The sequence below is a fragment of the Eriocheir sinensis genome, chromosome 30 (assembly GCF_024679095.1).
Source record: "Eriocheir sinensis breed Jianghai 21 chromosome 30, ASM2467909v1, whole genome shotgun sequence".
Taxonomy (NCBI): domain Eukaryota; kingdom Metazoa; phylum Arthropoda; class Malacostraca; order Decapoda; family Varunidae; genus Eriocheir; species Eriocheir sinensis.
In genome coordinates, this window is record NC_066538.1 from 14,667,961 (window position 1) to 14,686,813 (window position 18,853).

At 43.2% G+C, this 18,853-nt stretch overlaps 1 protein-coding gene across 7 annotated transcripts; it reads right to left on the bottom strand.

The window, feature by feature from the left end:
• Positions 1–273: 273 nt before the first annotated feature.
• On the bottom strand, positions 274–18,434 carry LOC127005617 (inositol polyphosphate 1-phosphatase-like). Of its 7 annotated transcripts, none has more exons than XM_050874592.1 (8): positions 18,268–18,434; positions 7,696–7,911; positions 7,183–7,305; positions 6,618–6,759; positions 5,855–6,026; positions 5,342–5,579; positions 4,857–4,961; positions 274–2,608 (listed from the first exon to the last, which is right to left on the bottom strand). In XM_050874592.1, the coding sequence occupies exons 2-8, from the start codon at positions 7,897–7,899 to the stop codon at positions 2,450–2,452; spliced, it is 1,143 nt and encodes a 380-aa protein (XP_050730549.1). In that variant the 5' UTR covers positions 7,900–7,911; positions 18,268–18,434; the 3' UTR covers positions 274–2,449. The 7 variants fall into 7 exon arrangements, with proteins under 7 accessions (XP_050730549.1, XP_050730551.1, XP_050730554.1 ...); XM_050874594.1 differs by lacking the exon at positions 18,268–18,434 and adding an exon at positions 18,129–18,241; XM_050874597.1 differs by lacking the exon at positions 18,268–18,434 and adding an exon at positions 17,990–18,107.
• Positions 18,435–18,853: the final 419 nt, after the last annotated feature.

The following is an 18,853-nucleotide window of genomic DNA, read 5'->3' on the forward strand; positions in this document are numbered from 1 at the left end:
ATTATATAGATTAAAAATAAAATTCAATAATATCAACAACTTGCAGAGGAAAACAGAAGATATTAGACAGATAGGTACAATCATCCTTTGACACCTTTGTTAGTCATTCATTGTCTGTGGGTGAAATATCCTCTCCTGCTGAACACTAGAGATAATGCTGGCTCCTCACAGACCACGCCCCACCAACGTCTATGTTGGGGAAATGTTACAACCAGGGAATGTTGACTTTGGTGACACAAGTATACATGCATGACATTCAACTGGCATTAGGGATTTCTCTAATCTCTCTCTCTCACCCACACACACACACACACACACACACACACACACACAAACACACACATATGAATGCACGCATGCACACCAAACTGCTACTGTCTCATATGTTTCAACTCTGGTAACAATAATACAGAAAAGATCGCTTGAATTTCTCTGGTTAATAGATTCATCAGTTGCAGTTGCCCTGTGTGTCCTTCAAAAGATGTTTTCTCAATCATAGAGACAGCTAGAGAGACAGCGTCATACACAGAGAGAGACAGACAGAGTATCGCTCACTAATCCATTGGTGTGGGATTAAAGAAAGGTGTGCTGCCCTGGCAAGAGCCTAAGATATGCACTAAAGCCAGGGACAGATTCAAGAGACTATGACATCATTATGCTAAAAACAGGTAACTCTTTTTGAAATATCACTGAGAAAATTACATGGTGAGAATGAGATTTTCCTGAACACTTAAAAACACACACCTAACATAAAACTAGTATTATCATCATTAATGTGTAAAAGTAGTGGTATTAGGGCTGTTATAGAAGCATGTGGCACTTAAAGGTATATGCTATCACCTAGCTAGCTTGCCAATATCAGTATAAGTTATCTGAAGTGATAGCAATGACAGGACAAACTACAGTGGTTCTTGCATGTGCTCATGAGAGCCTTGTGGTGGATGTTGGTGGTGGTGTAATTCACCACCACCACAGCCTAATCACGAGCAAGTATCCTCTCGATTAGAGCAAGGCTCATTATAGTCAATCTCTGGGTACTGCAGGGACCTTCACACACCACACACCCCATCCCCCTTGCTCAAGGAGGGACAGTAACCACGGAAAAATCCCGGCCTGAGCAGTGCTCAAACTTCTGCTTGCCAGGCTGCGAAGCCTGGCAGCATAGAGCTTTAACCACTGAGCTTTCGAAGCAGTGTAGCTATCGGAATGGTGTGATGGAATCGCTGTGTTAATTAAGCAAACTCAACACAAATAATAAGGCTGTCTGGGTACTGCCATTTGTCACAGTAGGTTAACATGGTGGGGGGCAGGATCTCAACATGCCTACATTAAAAATCTAGTCTATTGCATTTGTTGAATCAAGACACCAGGTGAGTGATGTAAGTTTGAATTATGTGACTGGAAGTGCATACTATCCATGTACACACAATGAAAAAATAGTTCATAATGACACAATGATCTAGGGATTAAATTTTCTACGTTGTACTGTCCCACCTTAACAAGGTTTAAACACCATACATCAAAACCATACATGGGTAACATTAACAGAGTATTTCAGTCTGCCATTGCAGTGTAATCAGATGACTCCATACAATGATAATATAATCCTGAAATTAAGATTTTCACATATTTTTTTCAGGATTTCTATTCACTTCAGAAACGTATCTAACAATAAGAGAATACATATTCAGATTCATGTATAGTGAGTAAACAGTATTCTTCCTTTCTTCTTTTCAATCAAATTTGTCTAGTAGAGTTACTGAGTGATGGAGGAGAGGGTAGACAGGAGGAAAACACCAGCTGGTATTGTCAGGGAGAATAATGAGCCGGATTGTTGGGAGGTAGAGATAACTGGAATCCAGCTAATCCTTGGTGAGTTTATATAAATAAATAGTAAATTATGAAGTTAAATAATATAAAATTAAAGGATGAAGATTCATTTTTACATTGAAAACATAACAAATATTTATCATTTGTATAACAGCACATACAGATAATGAACACGTTTTTTCTTAACTATATTTGGACTTTTCTTGTACTCAACATGATGCATGTATACTTAAAAACAGAGATTCAACCCTACGCACCAATAGTTGGGAGACAAAGAAGGACAAGGGGAGCATAAATTATGTGACAAAGTAAAAGAAGGGAAAAAAAAAAGGTAGCAGAGAGGAGGGAGAAAATCTCTACTTGTTTTAAAAGGCTCCATACACAATTGTATGTTTATGCCCTGTTCCTCTAATGGTGGCTTTCATTTCAGCCACCATACTTCAGGATCATGGCAATCCACTATATTCCATTTAGATGTTCAAGCAGCTTCATCAGTCTTCTTTCACTGATGTGTTACTTGTCTCTTTTACTGTCAATGCTCTCTGCCTTTCAGTTCTCTTTGTTCCCACTGTAAACATGTGGCTATTTGAATGGCAAAGAATGGGAAGGAGTGAACAGGTCACTCACCCACACACTCCAGAATGTTAGCCAACACCTTTGGGTCGCGGTAAGCCACCAGACCGCCCTCATTACACCACTGGAGGCTGAGCTGGGCTGGATTTGCATTTGGTTTGTGGTAGAGGATCTGAAGTTCTTCAAGGGTCTCAGCTGCAATATCCTGTAACACAAACGTTGATGCTACTTCCTGCTGGTCACTGCCAAATGAAGCTTTCCTCTGTCTTTGCTCCCCACACATTACCTAACATTTCTGCTCTAGTGGCAATCTTGTTACGTTATTGGGTAACACACTACAAGTCAGAAACTTGTGATTGCTGAATTAATAAGAATCTTTACATTGCTAAATGAACAATAGGGGCCTTTCTAAACTGACATTCGGCAGAGGGCAGCACTGCATCCAGTCCCTTGATGTGAAGGAGACAGAAATGCAATACCTCTCATGTGCTTCTTCAAAAGGGCTGTGATGCAAAGCACTACAATATTTCATGAAAATAATAAAAAAATATTTTGTGTGAGAATATAGCAGACAAGAAGGCATTGCTCACCTTGTTTTCTTTCCTACAAAACAAAGCTGTTATACAGAAAACCATTTGCTTCTTACCGGCCTATTATGAAGCAGATGGAGAGGTAAGTAAAGTCATGTCATGTTTGTATTGAATAAACACAGTTTCAAATGTACCAGGCTCATTTTCTACAAAAATAAATATAAAATAGATTTCTGTAATATATCCACACCATTGGTCAGGTGAGAGCAGCTGATAATGTTTACTTTACATTCGAGAAAGCTGACAGACAGCACCAACATGCCATCAGGCCAGCAGGTATTTCCTCAGTCACGATACAGATCTCTGTGGGAAGACAGCTTGCAGTAACTCAGTTATTGCCTTTCTGTAAGTGTTGTGAATGAAATGAACAACATCAGCTACTCTTGCCTGAGGAATGGTGTCTTTACCATTAACCCATCAAAATCAAAAAGGGCGTGATAACATTCATGACGCTAGCGACGCCAGCCATAAAAAATAAAGTTATCATTTAAAATTAAAATTAAGTAAAAGTGTCAATAATTTGAGCATCATTTGTTGGGATGATAGTTTATTGGTAACATATGGCAACCTTTTTAAGGATGAGTAAAGGAGAGCAAGTTTTATTTTATTTGTTAGCCTACTCTGATGAGAGGGAAAAAAAAAGCTTTCTGTGCAACTCGTAACTACTAATAGGTGTATGAGAAGGTTGAGATATATAAATGAGACTCAAATTCTTCTTCTTCAAACATATTCTAATAAAAAAAAGTCAAAGCCTAAAATAAATCAAGCTTGGCTAGTGGGAAGAGTTAAGCTGGATTTATTGTTCACAATACTTATATAGAGACTTGAAAACAAGTTGTTGTATTATATATATATTATTTTTCCTATATATATTTTGCGTATGTTCTGGCAAGTCTTTTATGAAGACATTGATACCAAATTTATTGGGTGTATTATATATCTGTGATGGTAAATATGTGGGGAAAGTCAAATATGCAAAAGGCAAAAAAAAAAGGGCCGGTCGGCCTGAAATGCAGTGGAGTGGAAGGAATTTGGAAACTTACAGTGCACAAGAGGGATAAGTGGCAACATTCATAACTTATTTACTTTCATAAAAAACAAAGCTGACACAGTTGCAACTTGTGATTATTTGATACGTCAGCATGGATTGCATATCACTGGAAGCCTAATTTTACACACTTTTCTATCAGGTGGATAAATGTGTGGCAAGAAGTAAATAAAGTTGCCACGTTTTCCCTACAATATCTTCATTTTGCAGGAAATAAAGCAAGATGACCAATGCTTTCTTCTCTACTGTATATATTTGAACTATGTTAATGAAATATTGTAATACTTTTCCTCACATCCCTTTTAGAGAAACAAATGAGAGGTATTGCATTTCCATCCTTAAAGCTAAGGGACTAGATGGCACAGTGCTGCCCCCTACTTCCACGGAGTTTGGAAAGGCGTCATTACTGATAAAACTGTGAGTTATGTGGCTCTCTTATTCAAAGGACAATCCTATCTGCTTCACGGGAGCAGCACTGTCTGCTTATTTATTTACTTTTTGTCTCTTTGTGAGTCTCCTGTGCTAGATCCTCTCCCTGACTCAGGGTAGCAATTGTTCCTGGGGTGCTGCCTTCCACTGGCTACTGTGTCCCTCAACAACCCCATCCATCCATGGGTGTGTGAAGGGGGGGACTTCTTCCACTATACAAAGGAATCCAGTTATTTAACCCCCATACACGGGAACATCATAAAGACAGTTAATTCAAAAGAAGGGGTTTAGGACAATACATAAATTTTGCAAGAACTGGGACACTCCTTGTGCATTCCACTACAGGCCCTCCCTCCTCCCCCCTAAGCACTGGACACAGCACCCACCTTAGCTGATGCACTGCTGGTAAGGCGACGGTACACCACCACACCTCCGCCTGCTGCTCTCAGCAGGCCATGTGGGGCAGCCGTGTCCCAGCGGAAAGTTGAGTCCTGTGGCAACACACAAAACTCAGATAATTACACTGTTATTTGAATCTTTGTTTATTACCTTAACTCAATGAACAACTGACATATTGAAAGGAATATACTCATCCTTACATTCAATATAGTAAATATCCTCCTTCCTTCATAACATTTATCTCATCACCTGAGACTGTCTCCACCATCCCTGGAACTCAGTCCTTCCTCACCTACAAGCCAGATGCCCACCCCACTTATTCCAGCCACAAGTATATGATATCCCAGGAAGGAGGAGACCCATACAGCAGTTAGGCCTGGTTCCTTTCTGCCTGCAAGACCCTGCTCAGTCTTTCCCTGCCATCCCACCCATCTCACCCTATGCCACATATTTTAGCAGAGCAGGAAGTCACCTTTGAGGAGAGACATGCAGCAGCCAGGCCCAGAGCCACAACAAGCTGCTTGTAGCCGGCCCCGGTGGCGTTCAGCACAGAGAAGTGGCGGGACAGACGTGTGTGCAGGGCTGGGTCTTCACTGGAGGACAACACCACCACTGGAGGAGAGCTTCCTGCAGACTCTACAGGCATTGCAGGAAGGTTGTGAACACTGACTCCCTTATAATTCACTCCCCAGTACACCTTTCCCTCCCACCTGTGAGGGGTAGAAAGGAAAACATGGTAAAGGAATATTACCTTCACCAGACCCACAATACGTCTAGATGAGGACATGCCTCTTGGGAGTAACTTTTGACTGTACCGTATATCTACTTCCTTGAAGGCAGCAAAAGACTGAATGATGATTTCATGGGCCTTTTACATTAACACACCCAAACTTTTATCTATGCCTGTGTTCAATTAAAGAAGTTAAGACAAAAATTAACACTCCAATGACCCCTTTGTTATAAGTAGGAATACCAAGATCCACACCTCTTTTTGTTTTCAGTGAAGGCAGCGAAGGGTTGGTTGATGATGCCACCAATGGGCAGGCCAGAGTGGCGGTCATAGAGGCCAATGAGCACCGTGACGCACTGAAGCCCCTGCTGGTGGATGCTGCCCACCGCCTCCCCGGGCCGGCCCCTCACGTACTCCCCTGTTGAGTCTGTCATGCCACCGACACAACACTGTTAGAAGTGCTTCCATTTGGATGCCTACCTTACCTATTGTTTGATGACCATCTTTAACACTGAGTGAAACATTTTATGGGCACCAATACACTAACTATGATAAAAAGCAATGCTCTGCTACTGACACTCTTACCTCCAAATACTGAAAACACACTTACAATGGGTACTAGTGTCATACTGCCATGGAACCTACAGAATCAAATTAGGTCAGACTGCTGCATGGCTATGATCAGGCTACTCTTTAATCCATCATGAGCAAGAGTTTGATTTGGTCTTGGGCTTACATCCCACAAAAGCCTTTAGGTAACTGGAAATTCTTCAAGATACCAATAATACAAAACATACATAAAGAGGCTAGAATATATACTAAAAACTAGAAAAACTCATACAAAATAGTTTCCAATATTTGATAGGTAAATTTGGGAGGAGCCTGCAGTCTGGAAGTCTCAAGCACAAGAGACTCCCTATGTTCTTCACCTCCGTCCATCATCGTCACTAGCTAAACCACAAGACAAACAGCTACAACCAGCAAGAATATCAATAAAACCTTACTGGTGTTTCCTCACCGACAGGGTCAATCCATATCCCAAGGCTGTCAATGGGCAGGTCAGGTACTTTCTCAATCAGGTGAGGATCTGGGGTGAAGGTGATGTCCTGGTGGGCCAGAGCCGCCAAGATCTCAGCTGCCTCCTTGTTGCCATCCAGCACCTAGAGGCAGTGGCAGCAAGACTGACTAATCACGGCACACACAGCATGACACAAACATATAGGCACTTGTCCTGTCAACTTCATTTTCCCCTGAAAAAGGGTCAAAGGTGTCTGTTGAAGGGAGATAATGAATCACTAAACTTATACTACTCTTATAACCTTATACTACTCTATGTAGGTGTTTCTTCATTTCCATAAATCTAGTAGTGTGGCTAACCCAAATATTTTTTATATCCTAAAATAGAAAAATGATGTTTAGAAAGAAAACAAAATCCTGAAGGCAAGGCATGATTATAGTTTGTTTGTGAGTTCAGTGGAGACAAAACAAGGTGTTATTGAACCAAAGGACAGCCCTTAAATATAAGCACAGTAACAGCTGTTGGGACAGAATAATGATGGAGTAAAAGTCCGGTGTCAGCTCACCTTAGCAAGTAAGGTTGCCGTGCCATTCTGGGTGTCACAGATCCTGACAGTAATCTTCTCCCCGAGGGTGTTGGTGAACTCAGCACTCTCCTCTCCCTGTACCCACTCTGCCAGGCTTGGAATCTGAGGCAAACAAACATACAGTATCATATGTATCAAAACAGTAATAATTTCAGGGCCACTAAGGATACATTTTACCTGGATCTCTTTATCTGTCAAAGATCTCTTAAGTAAACCTGTAAACAGCACATATCTCATTTGAATTTCCTTTCTTTTCCAATTGAGAAACAGTATGTAACTCAGTAAACATACATAAATTAATGAATTTTCAAACAGCTAAAAAGGTATAACTATTTTATTTTCTGGAGGTCCACATAAATATTCACAGAGTGCTCGCCAGGAACAAGCAACAAAGCTAGAGCACCGGCAAGATGCACTCCTGCCAAGCCAAATAATAAGCATGGTGAAGAAAATATATAGTCATCACAAGGAATAAAGGACTGGCTCACTCACTGTCCTGGCCACATGGTGTCTCAGCGCCTCCTGGATCAACACATCCGCCAAGGTCTTGAAGTCGTGGGCAAACCGCTGATTCTTCTCACCTTCTCCCTTCTCCTCCACCAGCAGGGCGAACAGCTTGGGCTCCTGGCGTATGGCTCGGGCGATCTCGCCAGCGCGCTCCGAGAAGCTCAGCAGCGTCTTGATGAGCTCAGCCATCCTGAAGCAGCTCTGGGAAAGAAATAGGATGTTTCAGGGATCAGACCAGCCTTCATTGACCCATGCAGTAATGACAGTCTCAATAAAGGACTCAAAACAACTGAGCTATTTTGAATCACAAGGCCAGAAGTGCCAATTTTTTAGGTCTGAAAATTACTGTTGATGTTCAGCTTATCTATAAGAGTAATTGTTATGTAATGCAGTTTTGGACCCTGTAAGATAATCATAATTCACCAAGTCACACCTTTAGGGGACATAAGACACTTGATAGGATAGCTGTTATTTCTTTGCTATTTGTATGCCCTTGAGCTGTTTGCATTGATGTAAAAAAAATTAAAAAAGAGAAGTTTGGCCAAAATTGTGCTTGGGATTTTGAGATTCTAAAGTGCTCAGATACACCCACAAAGAGAGAGGCAAATCATAAAAAAAATAAACAACATGGTGGCACACAACTTCACGATCAGCTTTCCTTAACGCGACAAGTATCAATAAGTAATTAAATCTGGACGGAAATCAATTAACTAAGCTAAGAACATAGTGCCACACAACTTTCAAATGTAATAATGTCAAGCACTTACGACAGAACAAATAACAACTACACTCATAAGAGAAAACTAAATTCACAAGGAACTAAGAACACAATGCCATGTAACTAAAGAACAAAAACAACTACACTCACAATGAAAAAAAGCAAATACACAAGGAACTAAAACACAGTACCATGTATCTTTCAAATAAACCTTCCTAGACGCATTATTGAAAGGATCACAGTACAGGACAAAAAACAACAACATTAACCCGGAAGCTGCGGGGATCATGTTTCTTAAAGGCCCCTCTTGAGACCTCAATTGCACTTACAGGGGAAGGGAATTGAGCTAAGAAGGAAAAGGCAGTGAGCTAAGAAGGGAAAGGCAGTGAGCTAAGAAGGGAAAGGCAATGAGCTAAGAAGGGAAAGGCAGTGAGCTAAGAAGGGAAAGGCAGTGAGCTGAGAAGGAAAAGGCAGTGAGCTAAGAAGGAAAAGGCAGTGAGCTGAGAAGGGAAAGGCAGTGAGCTGAGAAGGGAAAGGCAGTGAGCTAAGAAGGAAAAGGCAGTGAGCTAAGAAGGGAAAGGCAGTGAGCTAAGAAGGGAAAGGCAGTGAGCTGAGAAGGGAAAGGCAGTGAGCTGAGAAGGGAAAGGCAGTGAGCTAAGAAGGGAAAGGCAGTGAGCTGAGAAGGGAAAGGCAGTGAGCTGAGAAGGGAAAGGCAGTGAGCTAAGAAGGGAAAGGCAGTGAGCTAAGAAGGGAAAGGCAGTGAGCTAAGAAGGAAAAGGCAGTGAGCTGAGAAGGGAAAGGCAGTGAGCTAAGAAGGAAAAGGCAGTGAGCTAAGAAGGGAAAGGCAGTGAGCTAAGAAGGGAAAGGCAGTGAGCTAAGAAGGGAAAGGCAGTGAGCTGAGAAGGGAAAGGCAGTGAGCTAAGAAGGAAAAGGCAGTGAGCTAAGAAGGGAAAGGCAGTGAGCTAAGAAGGGAAAGGCAGTGAGCTAAGAAGGAAAAGGCAGTGAGCTAAGAAGGGAAAGGCAGTGAGCTAAGAAGGGAAAGGCAGTGAGCTAAGAAGGAAAAGGCAGTGAGCTAAGAAGGGGAAAGGCAGTGAGCTAAGAAGGGAAAGGCAGTGAGCTGAGAAGGGAAAGGCAGTGAGCTAAGAGGGGACAGGCAGTGAGCTAAGAGGAAAGGCAGTGAGCTAAGAAGGGAAAGGCAGTGAGCTGAGAAGGGAAAGGCAGTGAGCTAAGAAGGGAAAGGCAGTGAGCTAAGAAGGGAAAGGCAGTGAGCTAAGAGGAAAGGCAATGAGCTAAGAAGGGAAAGGCAGTGAGCTGAGAAGGAAAGGCAGTGAGCTAAGAAGGAAAGGCAGTGAGCTAAGAAGGGTAAGGCAATGAGCTAAGAAGGGAAAGGCAGTGAGCTGAGAAGGGAAAGGCAGTGAGCTAAGAAGGGAAAGGCAGTGAGCTAAGAAGGGAAAGGCAGTGAGCTAAGAAGGAAAAGGCAGTGAACTAAGGAGGGAAAGGCAGTGAGCTGAGAAGGGATCAAAAAGGCAGTGAAATAAGAGGAAAGGAAGTGAGCTAAGAAGGGAAAGGCAGTGAGCTAAGAAGGGAAAGGCAGTGAGCTAAGAAGGGAAAGGCAGTGAGCTGAGAAGGGAAAGGCAGTGAGCTAAGAGGGGACAGGCAGTGAGCTAAGAGGAAAGGCAGTGAGCTAAGAAGGGAAAGGCAGTGAGCTAAGAAGGGAAAGGCAGTGAGCTGAGAAGGGAAAGGCAGTGAGCTGAGAAGGGAAAGGCAGTGAGCTGAGAAGGGAAAGGCAGTGAGCTAAGAAGGGAAAGGCAGTGAGCTGAGAAGGGAAAGGCAGTGAGCTAAGAAGGGAAAGGCAGTGAGCTAAGAAGGGAAAGGCAGTGAGCTAAGAGGAAAGGCAGTGAGCTAAGAAGGGAAAGGCAGTGAGCTGAGAAGAGAAAGGCAGTGAGCTGAGAAGAGAAAGGCAGTGAGCTGAGAAGGGAAAGGCAGTGAGCTGAGAAGGGAAAGGCAGTGAGCTAAGAAGGGAAAGGCAGTGAGCTAAGAAGGGAAAGGCAGTGAGCTAAGAAGGGAAAGGCAGTGAGCTAAGAAGGGAAAGGCAGTGAGCTAAGAAGGGAAAGGCAGTGAGCTGAGAAGGGAAAGGCAGTGAGCTAAGAGGAAAGGCAGTGAGCTAAGAAGGGAAAGGCAGTGAGCTGAGAAGGGAAAGGCAGTGAGCTAAGAAGGGAAAGGCAGTGAGCTGAGAAGGGAAAGGCAGTGAGCTGAGAAGGGAAAGGCAGTGAGCTAAGAAGGGAAAGGCAGTGAGCTAAGAAGGGAAAGGCAGTGAGCTAAGAAGGGAAAGGCAGTGAGCTGAGAAGGAAGGCAGTGAGCTAAGAAGGAAAGGCAGTGAGCTGAGAAGGGAAAGGCAGTGAGCTGAGAAGGAAGGCAGTGAGCTAAGAAGGGAAAGGCAGTGAGCTAAGAAGGGAAGGCAGTGAGCTGAGAATGGAAGGCAGTGAGCTAAAAGGAAGGCAGTGAGCTGAGAAGGGAAGGCAATGAGCTGAGAAGGGAAGGCAGTGAGCTTAGAAGGTAAAGGCAGTGAGCTTAGAAGTGAAAGGCAGTGAGCTAAGAAGGGAAGGCAGTGAGCTAAGAGGAAAGGCAGTGAGCTAAGAAGGGAAAGGCAGTGAGCTAAGAGAAAAGGCAGTGAGCTAAGAAGGGAAAGGCAGTGAGCTAAGAGAAAAGGCAGTGAGCTAAGAAGGGGAAGGCAGTGAGCTAAGAAGGGAAAGGCAGTGAGCTAAGAAGGGAAAGGCAGTGAGCTAAGAAGGGAAAGGCAGTGAGCTAAGAAGGGAAAGGCAGTGAGCTAAGAAGGGAAAGGCAGTGAGCTAAGAAGGGAAAGGCAGTGAGCTAAGAAGGGAAAGGCAGTGAGCTGAGAAGGGAAAGGCAGTGAGCTGAGAAGGGAAAGGCAGTGAGCTGAGAAGGGGAAGGCAGTGAGCTGAGAAGGGAAGGCAGTGAGCTAAGAAGGAAGGCAGTGAGCTGAGAAGGAAGGCAGTGAGCTGAGAAGGGAAAGGCAGTGAGCTGAGAAGGGAAGGCAGTGAGCTAAGAAGGAAGGCAGTGAGCTGAAGGGAAGGCAGTGAGCCAAGAAGGGCAACGCAGTGATCTCAGAAGGGAAAGGCAGTGAGCTGAGAAGGGAAAGGCAGTGAGCTAAGAAGGGAAAGGCAGTGAGCTAAGAAGGGAAAGGCAGTGAGCTAAGAAGGGAAAGGCAGTGAGCTGAGAAGGGAAAGGCAGTGAGCTAAGAAGGGAAAGGCAGTGAGCTAAGAAGGGAAAGGCAGTGAGCTAAGAGGAAAGGCAGTGAGCTGAGAAGGGAAAGGCAGTGAGCTGAGAAGGGAAAGGCAGTGAGCTAAGAAGTGAAAGGCAGAGAGCTAAGAATGTAAAGGCAGAGAGCTAAGAGGAAAGGCAGTGAGCTAAGAAGGGAAAGGCAGTGAGCTAAGAGGAAAGGCAGTGAGCTAAGAGGAAAGGCAGTGAGCTAAGAAGGGAAAGGCAGTGAGCTAAGAAGGGAAAGGCAGTGAGCTAAGAAGGGAAAGGCAGTGAGCTAAGAAGGGAAAGGCAGTGAGCTGAGAAGGGAAAGGCAGTGAGCTGAGAAGGGAAAGGCAGTGAGCTGAGAAGGGAAAGGCAGTGAGCTGAGAAGGGAAAGGCAGTGAGCTAAGAAGGGAAAGGCAGTGAGCTAAGAAGGGAAAGGCAGTGAGCTAAGAGGAAAGGCAGTGAGCTGAGAAGGGAAAGGCAGTGAGCTAAGAAGAGGAAAGGCAGTGAGCTAAGAAGGGAAAGGCAGTGAGCTGAGAACAGAGTGCCACAACTTCCATTCTTAACATCCTCCCCTACTCTGATTTTTTTCTTTATTTCTCTGGTAACTTTTTTTTTCTCTCTCTTATCAGTCTTAAAAAACAAAACTCAAGTGATGTGAGATTGGTAACGTGAGATGCTTCTTTCATGATCTGTATTTAGTATTTTCCCATCTCATCTTTTTATTACAATTATCATTATAACATTATCTATAAACTGCCTCTTCAGTAGACCCAAACACCTGAGATGCAAAGAAAGAGAAAATGAAAGTAAAAGCAATGAGAGAGAAGGGAAAAGGAGAATGAGATAATATAGAAGATTATAGAAGTGGAAGATAGAGGAGTAACGTAATATGTGTTTTAAAATACACATGTAAGCAAACTTCTGCCCTGGGGAAGTTGCAGTAAAGGGTCATTGATTAACACAGCACCTGGCCCATCCAGACTTTGAAATACTGACTATATTTCTGTATCTTCAAATAATTACCTAGACTCCAGAATTGAGGTAGCGATCATTTTTACTCTGCTTCCAATTTCCAGACTCAATAAATATGGACATCTAAAATTTTCCGACCAGCAGAATCAGTGTAGAATTCGCACTAAGAAATTAACTTTTATCTGGGGGTACAAATGCTATAGCTTCTACAAAACTGTAATAAATAAAATATCAATATACATCTACTCTTTATGAAAGCGTGTATAAATGTTCTGCCACGTCAGTACACATGACACGTCGACAGTTCTAATAAGTGAGTAATTAAATGGAAATTACAGCTGGAGGGTTACAGCATGAGTAATGTAAATGATATTATTATTATTTCTTCTAAAGGTAAAAATAATAAATTAAAAAAAAATTGCACCTACTCACCTGCCTTAAAATATCAAGAGTAAAACAAACATGAAAAGGATTACCATTATGTTAGTTCACCTGTGTCAGCCTGTGAGTGCACTTGGGAGCGAGGAAAGGTGTAATGTCTCACCTGTGTGCTGGGACCAGGTGTGAGGCAGGTATACAAGTGGTGCAGGAAGCCTTACAAGCCCCCTTCCCCTTCCCTCCCTTCCATGCCCCTCTCCCCACTACCCTACCACCACTATCCACACCTCCTCTACTCCCTTCCTCCTCAGCCTTACAAGCCCCCTTCCCCATCCCTCCCTTCCATGACCCCTCTCCCCACTACCCTACCACCACTATCCCCATCCTCTCTACTCCTTCCTCTCTCTCTTCTCCCTTCCTCCTCAGCCTTACAAGCCCCCTTCCTCTTCCCTCCCTTCCATGACCCCTCTCCCCACCACCCCACCACCACTATCCCCCTCCCTTTCCCCCTCTTCTCCTCCATCACCCCTCCTCTGTCTCCTCCCTCCCCCATCCTCCCCTCTCCCTTCCCCAACTCCTCCCCTTCCCTCCCATCACCCACACTATGCCTTCCTCCCCATCCCCTTCCTCTTACCACCAACATCCCCTCCCCATCAGTCCCCTTCATTATTCCTCTCCCTTTCCTGACCCCCACAACCCCCACTCCTTCACTAAACCCACCCCTCCTCTATATATCTCTTTCCTCCCTCCCTTCCTTCATTACTTCTACCTCCTCTTCTTCAGTCCCATTCTCATCTCTTGCCCTTTCAGCTATCCCGCCCCCCCTATTTCCCTCTCCTCCTCCTCCTCCCACCATCATCACTACCTCCTCACACTGCCCCCTCCATCACCACCACCATGCTTCCCCCCTCCTTCAGTCCCCTCCTTTACCCCCTCCACTCCCACTACATCCCATCACTAGCTCTTTACATTCATTCCTCTCTTTTGTTACCCCTACATTGTTTCCCTCCCATACATCACCACTATATCCCCTCCATCCTCATTCCCCTTCCTTCTACATCCCCCACCAACACTTCTCATATCATTCCTCTTTTTCATCGCTTCCGCATACGAAATTGACCACTTACTACCTATGCCTACCTACCTATATATCATTGACTATCATCCCTGCTGTTATACCACCCTCCTCCACCATTAAAACCACAGTATATCCTCCACATCATCATACACCACCAATACCAACACAACCTCCCCCCCCCCTCTCTCATTTCCTTCTCTTCCCTCTCTCTCTCACCACCACCACCACCACCACAAACAGGTTAGGTTACTAAACACCTGCTTCCTCCCCCCCCCCCTCCATCCCCCCATTCTCCCTGCTCTGTCCTTGTCAAGCATGTCCCATTGTTCAGGGTTACACAGGAGGCTAAGATTTACACAGATTTACATAGACATCCAGACCACACACACCTTATGGGGGGAGGGGGGGGGGGGAGAGAGAGAGAGAGAGAGAGAGAGAGAGAGAGAGAGAGAGAGATGAGTTTTAATTTTTTTCTATTTATTTATTTATTTATTTATTTTTTTTACATCCCCACCTACAGCGCCGGTAGGCTTTCTTCAGAGGCCAGACGGTCGGCTCAAGCCCGTCGTGGCGCAGGCAGCTTTTTATAGAGGTCACTTGGGGTATTTTCAACCAACTTCAACCAGGTGAACGTATAAATAATAATAAAAAGATTTAGTTTTGGAAATATCTCACTACATTTACTGCCGACTTCTTCCAGGTCTTCAAGCATTTTCATCTGTATGTAAGTTTGGTGGTAATTTTGGGGCATAGCACAGAGGGAGTTAAGTTTAAGTAAGAGGCCCAACTGGTTAAGAGGTTAGGCAACAAGATTTAGGGTGGTCACAAATTATTATAGTTTATTTTTATTGATGTTCCTTATTCCTATTTCTTTTATTTTTACCTATTTTTATCTGTTAGGTTGATTTTTTTTTCCTTTGGTCTCTTTATAGGTTAGTGAGAGGCCCAACAGGTTACGTAAGGGGTTTGACAGGTTGCTAGATTTATTTATTTAATGCACATAGGTTAGTATGCTATGCAGTTCAGAGGGTATCAAGGAGAGTTCATCTTGACATATACAGATATAAAGATAGGTATAATTTTCACACACCAAAATAAATAAGTTCCTGCCAGCTCCCAAAATATCAGGACAGAAGGGTGGACTATCCAAAACTACATCACCTTACATAATGAGTGAGGCAATCTGGCATGAAATCCAAAATCACATTACTAAAAAGCGCTCCCTCACCCAACCCTCCTCCCATCACTACCTACTCATCTCCCTTCTCAATCTCTCTTCCCCCTCCCTTCACCACATACTGCTATCTCTTCTTCAGTCCCACCTTAACCCCTTCCTACCTCTCTCCCTCTCTCCTCCTTCCTTCTCCTGCAAGAAAACACTTAACCCGGTAGCAGTGGGGATCATGTTTCTTAATGGTCCCTCTAAGCGAGAAAAATGAGAAAAAATCACCACTAACACAAACCATTTCAAAATATATATCAAAGCATTTGTGATCAGTTTATGCATCATCTATTTTTAGGGGTTTATATCATGGCACAAATTTGGCCCGTTGCTGCTACACGGTAAAGCCACAAATTTGGCCCTTTGCTGCTACCGGGTTAATACTCAATATTTTCAATGGAATGGTGTTTTGATAGGTGTGTCATGTCCCACTTATCCTAGGTGAGCAACAATCGAGGTCCAGCATACATATCAAGTTTAAATGGCAACACTATATATCATGGTTCTTATATTTTAAAACTGACCCCAAAAATCTGCCTGTTGTGTGGATCCATGAGTCATTTGAACATTAATCCCTGACTTTTTAAAAATCCTGTTAGTCTTCATCAACAATAATGTGGTTAATTTACCTTTTTTGTCCCATTATTCAAGGTATATATAGTTGGTTGGCTTGTTTGATTTTTTTTTATATCACTTTTCTATGACTGAGTTTGTAACATGTCGAGAGGACTTTGTGAAAATCTGACATGTCTATGTAATTAACTATCCCGAAAATTTAATTAAGAAGCAAAAGTATCCAAATAACTTAATGCTAATATGACATTTAAAAATCTTTGTTCTGTGTAAACCTCTGTTCTTGGTGACATTAAATTTAACATGATTTCAATTAAGTTTAAGGACAGCCCACCTAGTCTGGACCACATAGTCTGTGTGATCTAAATATCTATGTAAATCTATGTAAATCATTAAGTGGGTACTGTTCCAGGTTGGGTTAGGTTACTATTTCAATGGGGCAAGGTTACTATTTTGTTGGGCTTAAGTTACTATCCTAAACATTTTCACTGGGCAATCACATTTTTCCCAATTTTTCATGCATTTCTATCATCTACCAAGGTCATTGTGCTTTAAATAAATGTACTACCATTTAAACCAGATATGCTAAACCTGGTTGTAGTTAGGTTGAAAATACTCCTAGTGAAATGATTTGTAATTTGGGGACACTCAAACCCCCAATTGTGTGTTGTCTGGTTATACAATCATACTGAAATAAGTCTGCATGCTTGACCCTCCCCAACCCTCCCCTCTCTCTCTCTCTCTCTCTCTCTCAATCATTTGTCACAAACCATTTACATAAGGTTAGGTTATTTATCCGCCCTTCCCTTCCTTTCCCTCACACCGTACCCCTTGCACACACCTTCCCTTCCTTTCCATACCCTTTCCCTTCCCTTCCCTTCCTTTCCTCCACACTGTTCCCCTTGTATCCACCCCCCCCTTCCATACCCTTTCCTTATTCTCCTTTCCCTTCCCTTCCCTTCTTTTCCTCCACACTGTTCCCCTTGCCCTTCCCTTCCATACCCGAGTTAGGTTACATTATCCGGTGGAGTGGATGCAATTCTAAATATTTACCGAAGTCTGGATTTGTGGTTACAGAATCAGAATCATAAAGAGACCAAAGGAAAAAAAATTCAACCAAACGTAAAAAAAGAGAGAAAAAAAAGAAATCAATACAAATAAACTATGTAACCGTTTGTGACCATCCTAAGTCTTGTTGTTTCCTTCTGTTTGGAGTTTGGGGCATTTCCAGGGATAGTTTTATGACCCTGGAAGCAGTTCAACCTTTCTTCTGTACCATGAAGCTAAAATACCACTCATAACAACACCACAGATCTCATTTTAGGCCTGTGAAAATGGTTTATGTGAGAGTCCGATGCATTTAATAATTCCCAAAATTTACCTATAATATAACAATGAATAACCTAACTGACCACTTCTGCGTGTGTTTTTTCCCTAGGTCTTCCTTATCCTGGTAGCTAGTAATGAAGAGCCTGCTTAACTAACACACCATCACCGCCCGGCACCAACTCTACTAATGACAGGTGTGTGACAGGTGTGGGGCAGGTGTACTAACAGGTAAAGCTTAAGAGGAAAGGCAAAATCAAGCCCTCTAGTCTTTCACCCATTTCTCCTTTTTAAACGTGGGCACCAACACTACTAATGACAGGTGTGTGACAGGTGTGGGGCAGGTGTACTTACAGGTAGCGCTTCAGTGGGTCGGGAAAATCAAGTCCTCTAGTCTTTCACCCATTTCTCCTTAATAAACGTGGGCACCAACACTACTAATGACAGGTGTGTGACAGGTGTGGGGCAGGTGTACTTACAGGTAAAGCTTAAGGGGGAAGGCAAAATCAAGCCCTCTAGTCTTTCACCCATTTCTCCTTTATAAACATGAGCACCAACACTACTAATGACAGGTGTGTGACAGGTGTGGGGCAGGTGTACTTACAGGTAAAGCTTCAGTGGGTCGGGAAAATCAAGTCCTCTAGTCTTTCACCCATTTCTCCTTTAAAAACGTGGCCATCAACACCTGGGCACCAACACTACTAATGACAGGTGTGTAGGACAGGTGTGGGGCAGGTGTACTTACAGGTAAAGCTTCAGTGGGTCAGGAAAATCAAGTCCTCTAGTCTTTCACCCATTTCCTTTAAAAACGTGGCCATCAACACCTGGGCACCAACACTACTAATGACAGGTGTGTAGGCCAGGTGTGGGCCAGGTGTACTTACAGGTAAAGCTTCAGTAGGTCGGGAAAATCAAGTCCTCTAGTCTTTCACCCATTTCCCCTTTAAAAATGTGGCCATCAACACCTGGGCACCAACACTACTAATGACAGGTGTGTGACAGGTGTGGGACAGGTGTACTTACAGGTAAAGCTTCAGTAGGTCGGGAAAATCAAGTCCTCTAGTCTTTCACCCATTTCTTCTTTATAACTGTGGCCCCTGAGTATTAGTGGCTTTAATTTGGCCTCTTTTTTTTCCCCTCAGTCACTCAGTAAGCTCTTAGGCAAGTCCTCCTCTTCTTTCTGTGGATGGTTGTTTTATTACACGTTTTCTTCTTGTCCCGTACACTTACTTATTTCTTCGATTATTTCTGACATTTCCTCTGTTATTTCTCCTATTTCCATTGTCCTCTTAATTCATGCTGAGGAGGAGGAGGAGGAGGAGCAAGACAAAATGGATGCAATATTGAAAACGCAGGGAAAATGGTTACTTTTTATTAAACCTAGGCTTTTTATCAAACTTAGGCAAGTCCTCCTCTTCTTTCTGTGGATGGTTGTTTTATTACACGTTTTCTTCTTGTCCCGTACACTTACTTATTTCTTCGATTATTTCTGACATTTCATCTGTTATTTCTCCTATTTCCATTGTCCTCTTCATGCTGAGGAGGAGGAGGAGCAAGGCAAAATGGATGCAATATTGAAAACGCAGGGAAAATGGTTACTTTTTATTAA

Bases quoted from the DNA above. Each gene is read 5' to 3' on its own strand.
- LOC127005617 (XM_050874591.1), bottom strand. The intron at 7,306-7,695 runs GTGAGTGAGCCA...TGTTTGCCTCAG, and splicing joins GACACCATGTGGCCAGGACA to ATTCCAAGCCTGGCAGAGTG. The intron at 4,962-5,341 runs GTGACTTCCTGC...GTGTTGCCACAG, and splicing joins CTGCATGTCTCTCCTCAAAG to GACTCAACTTTCCGCTGGGA.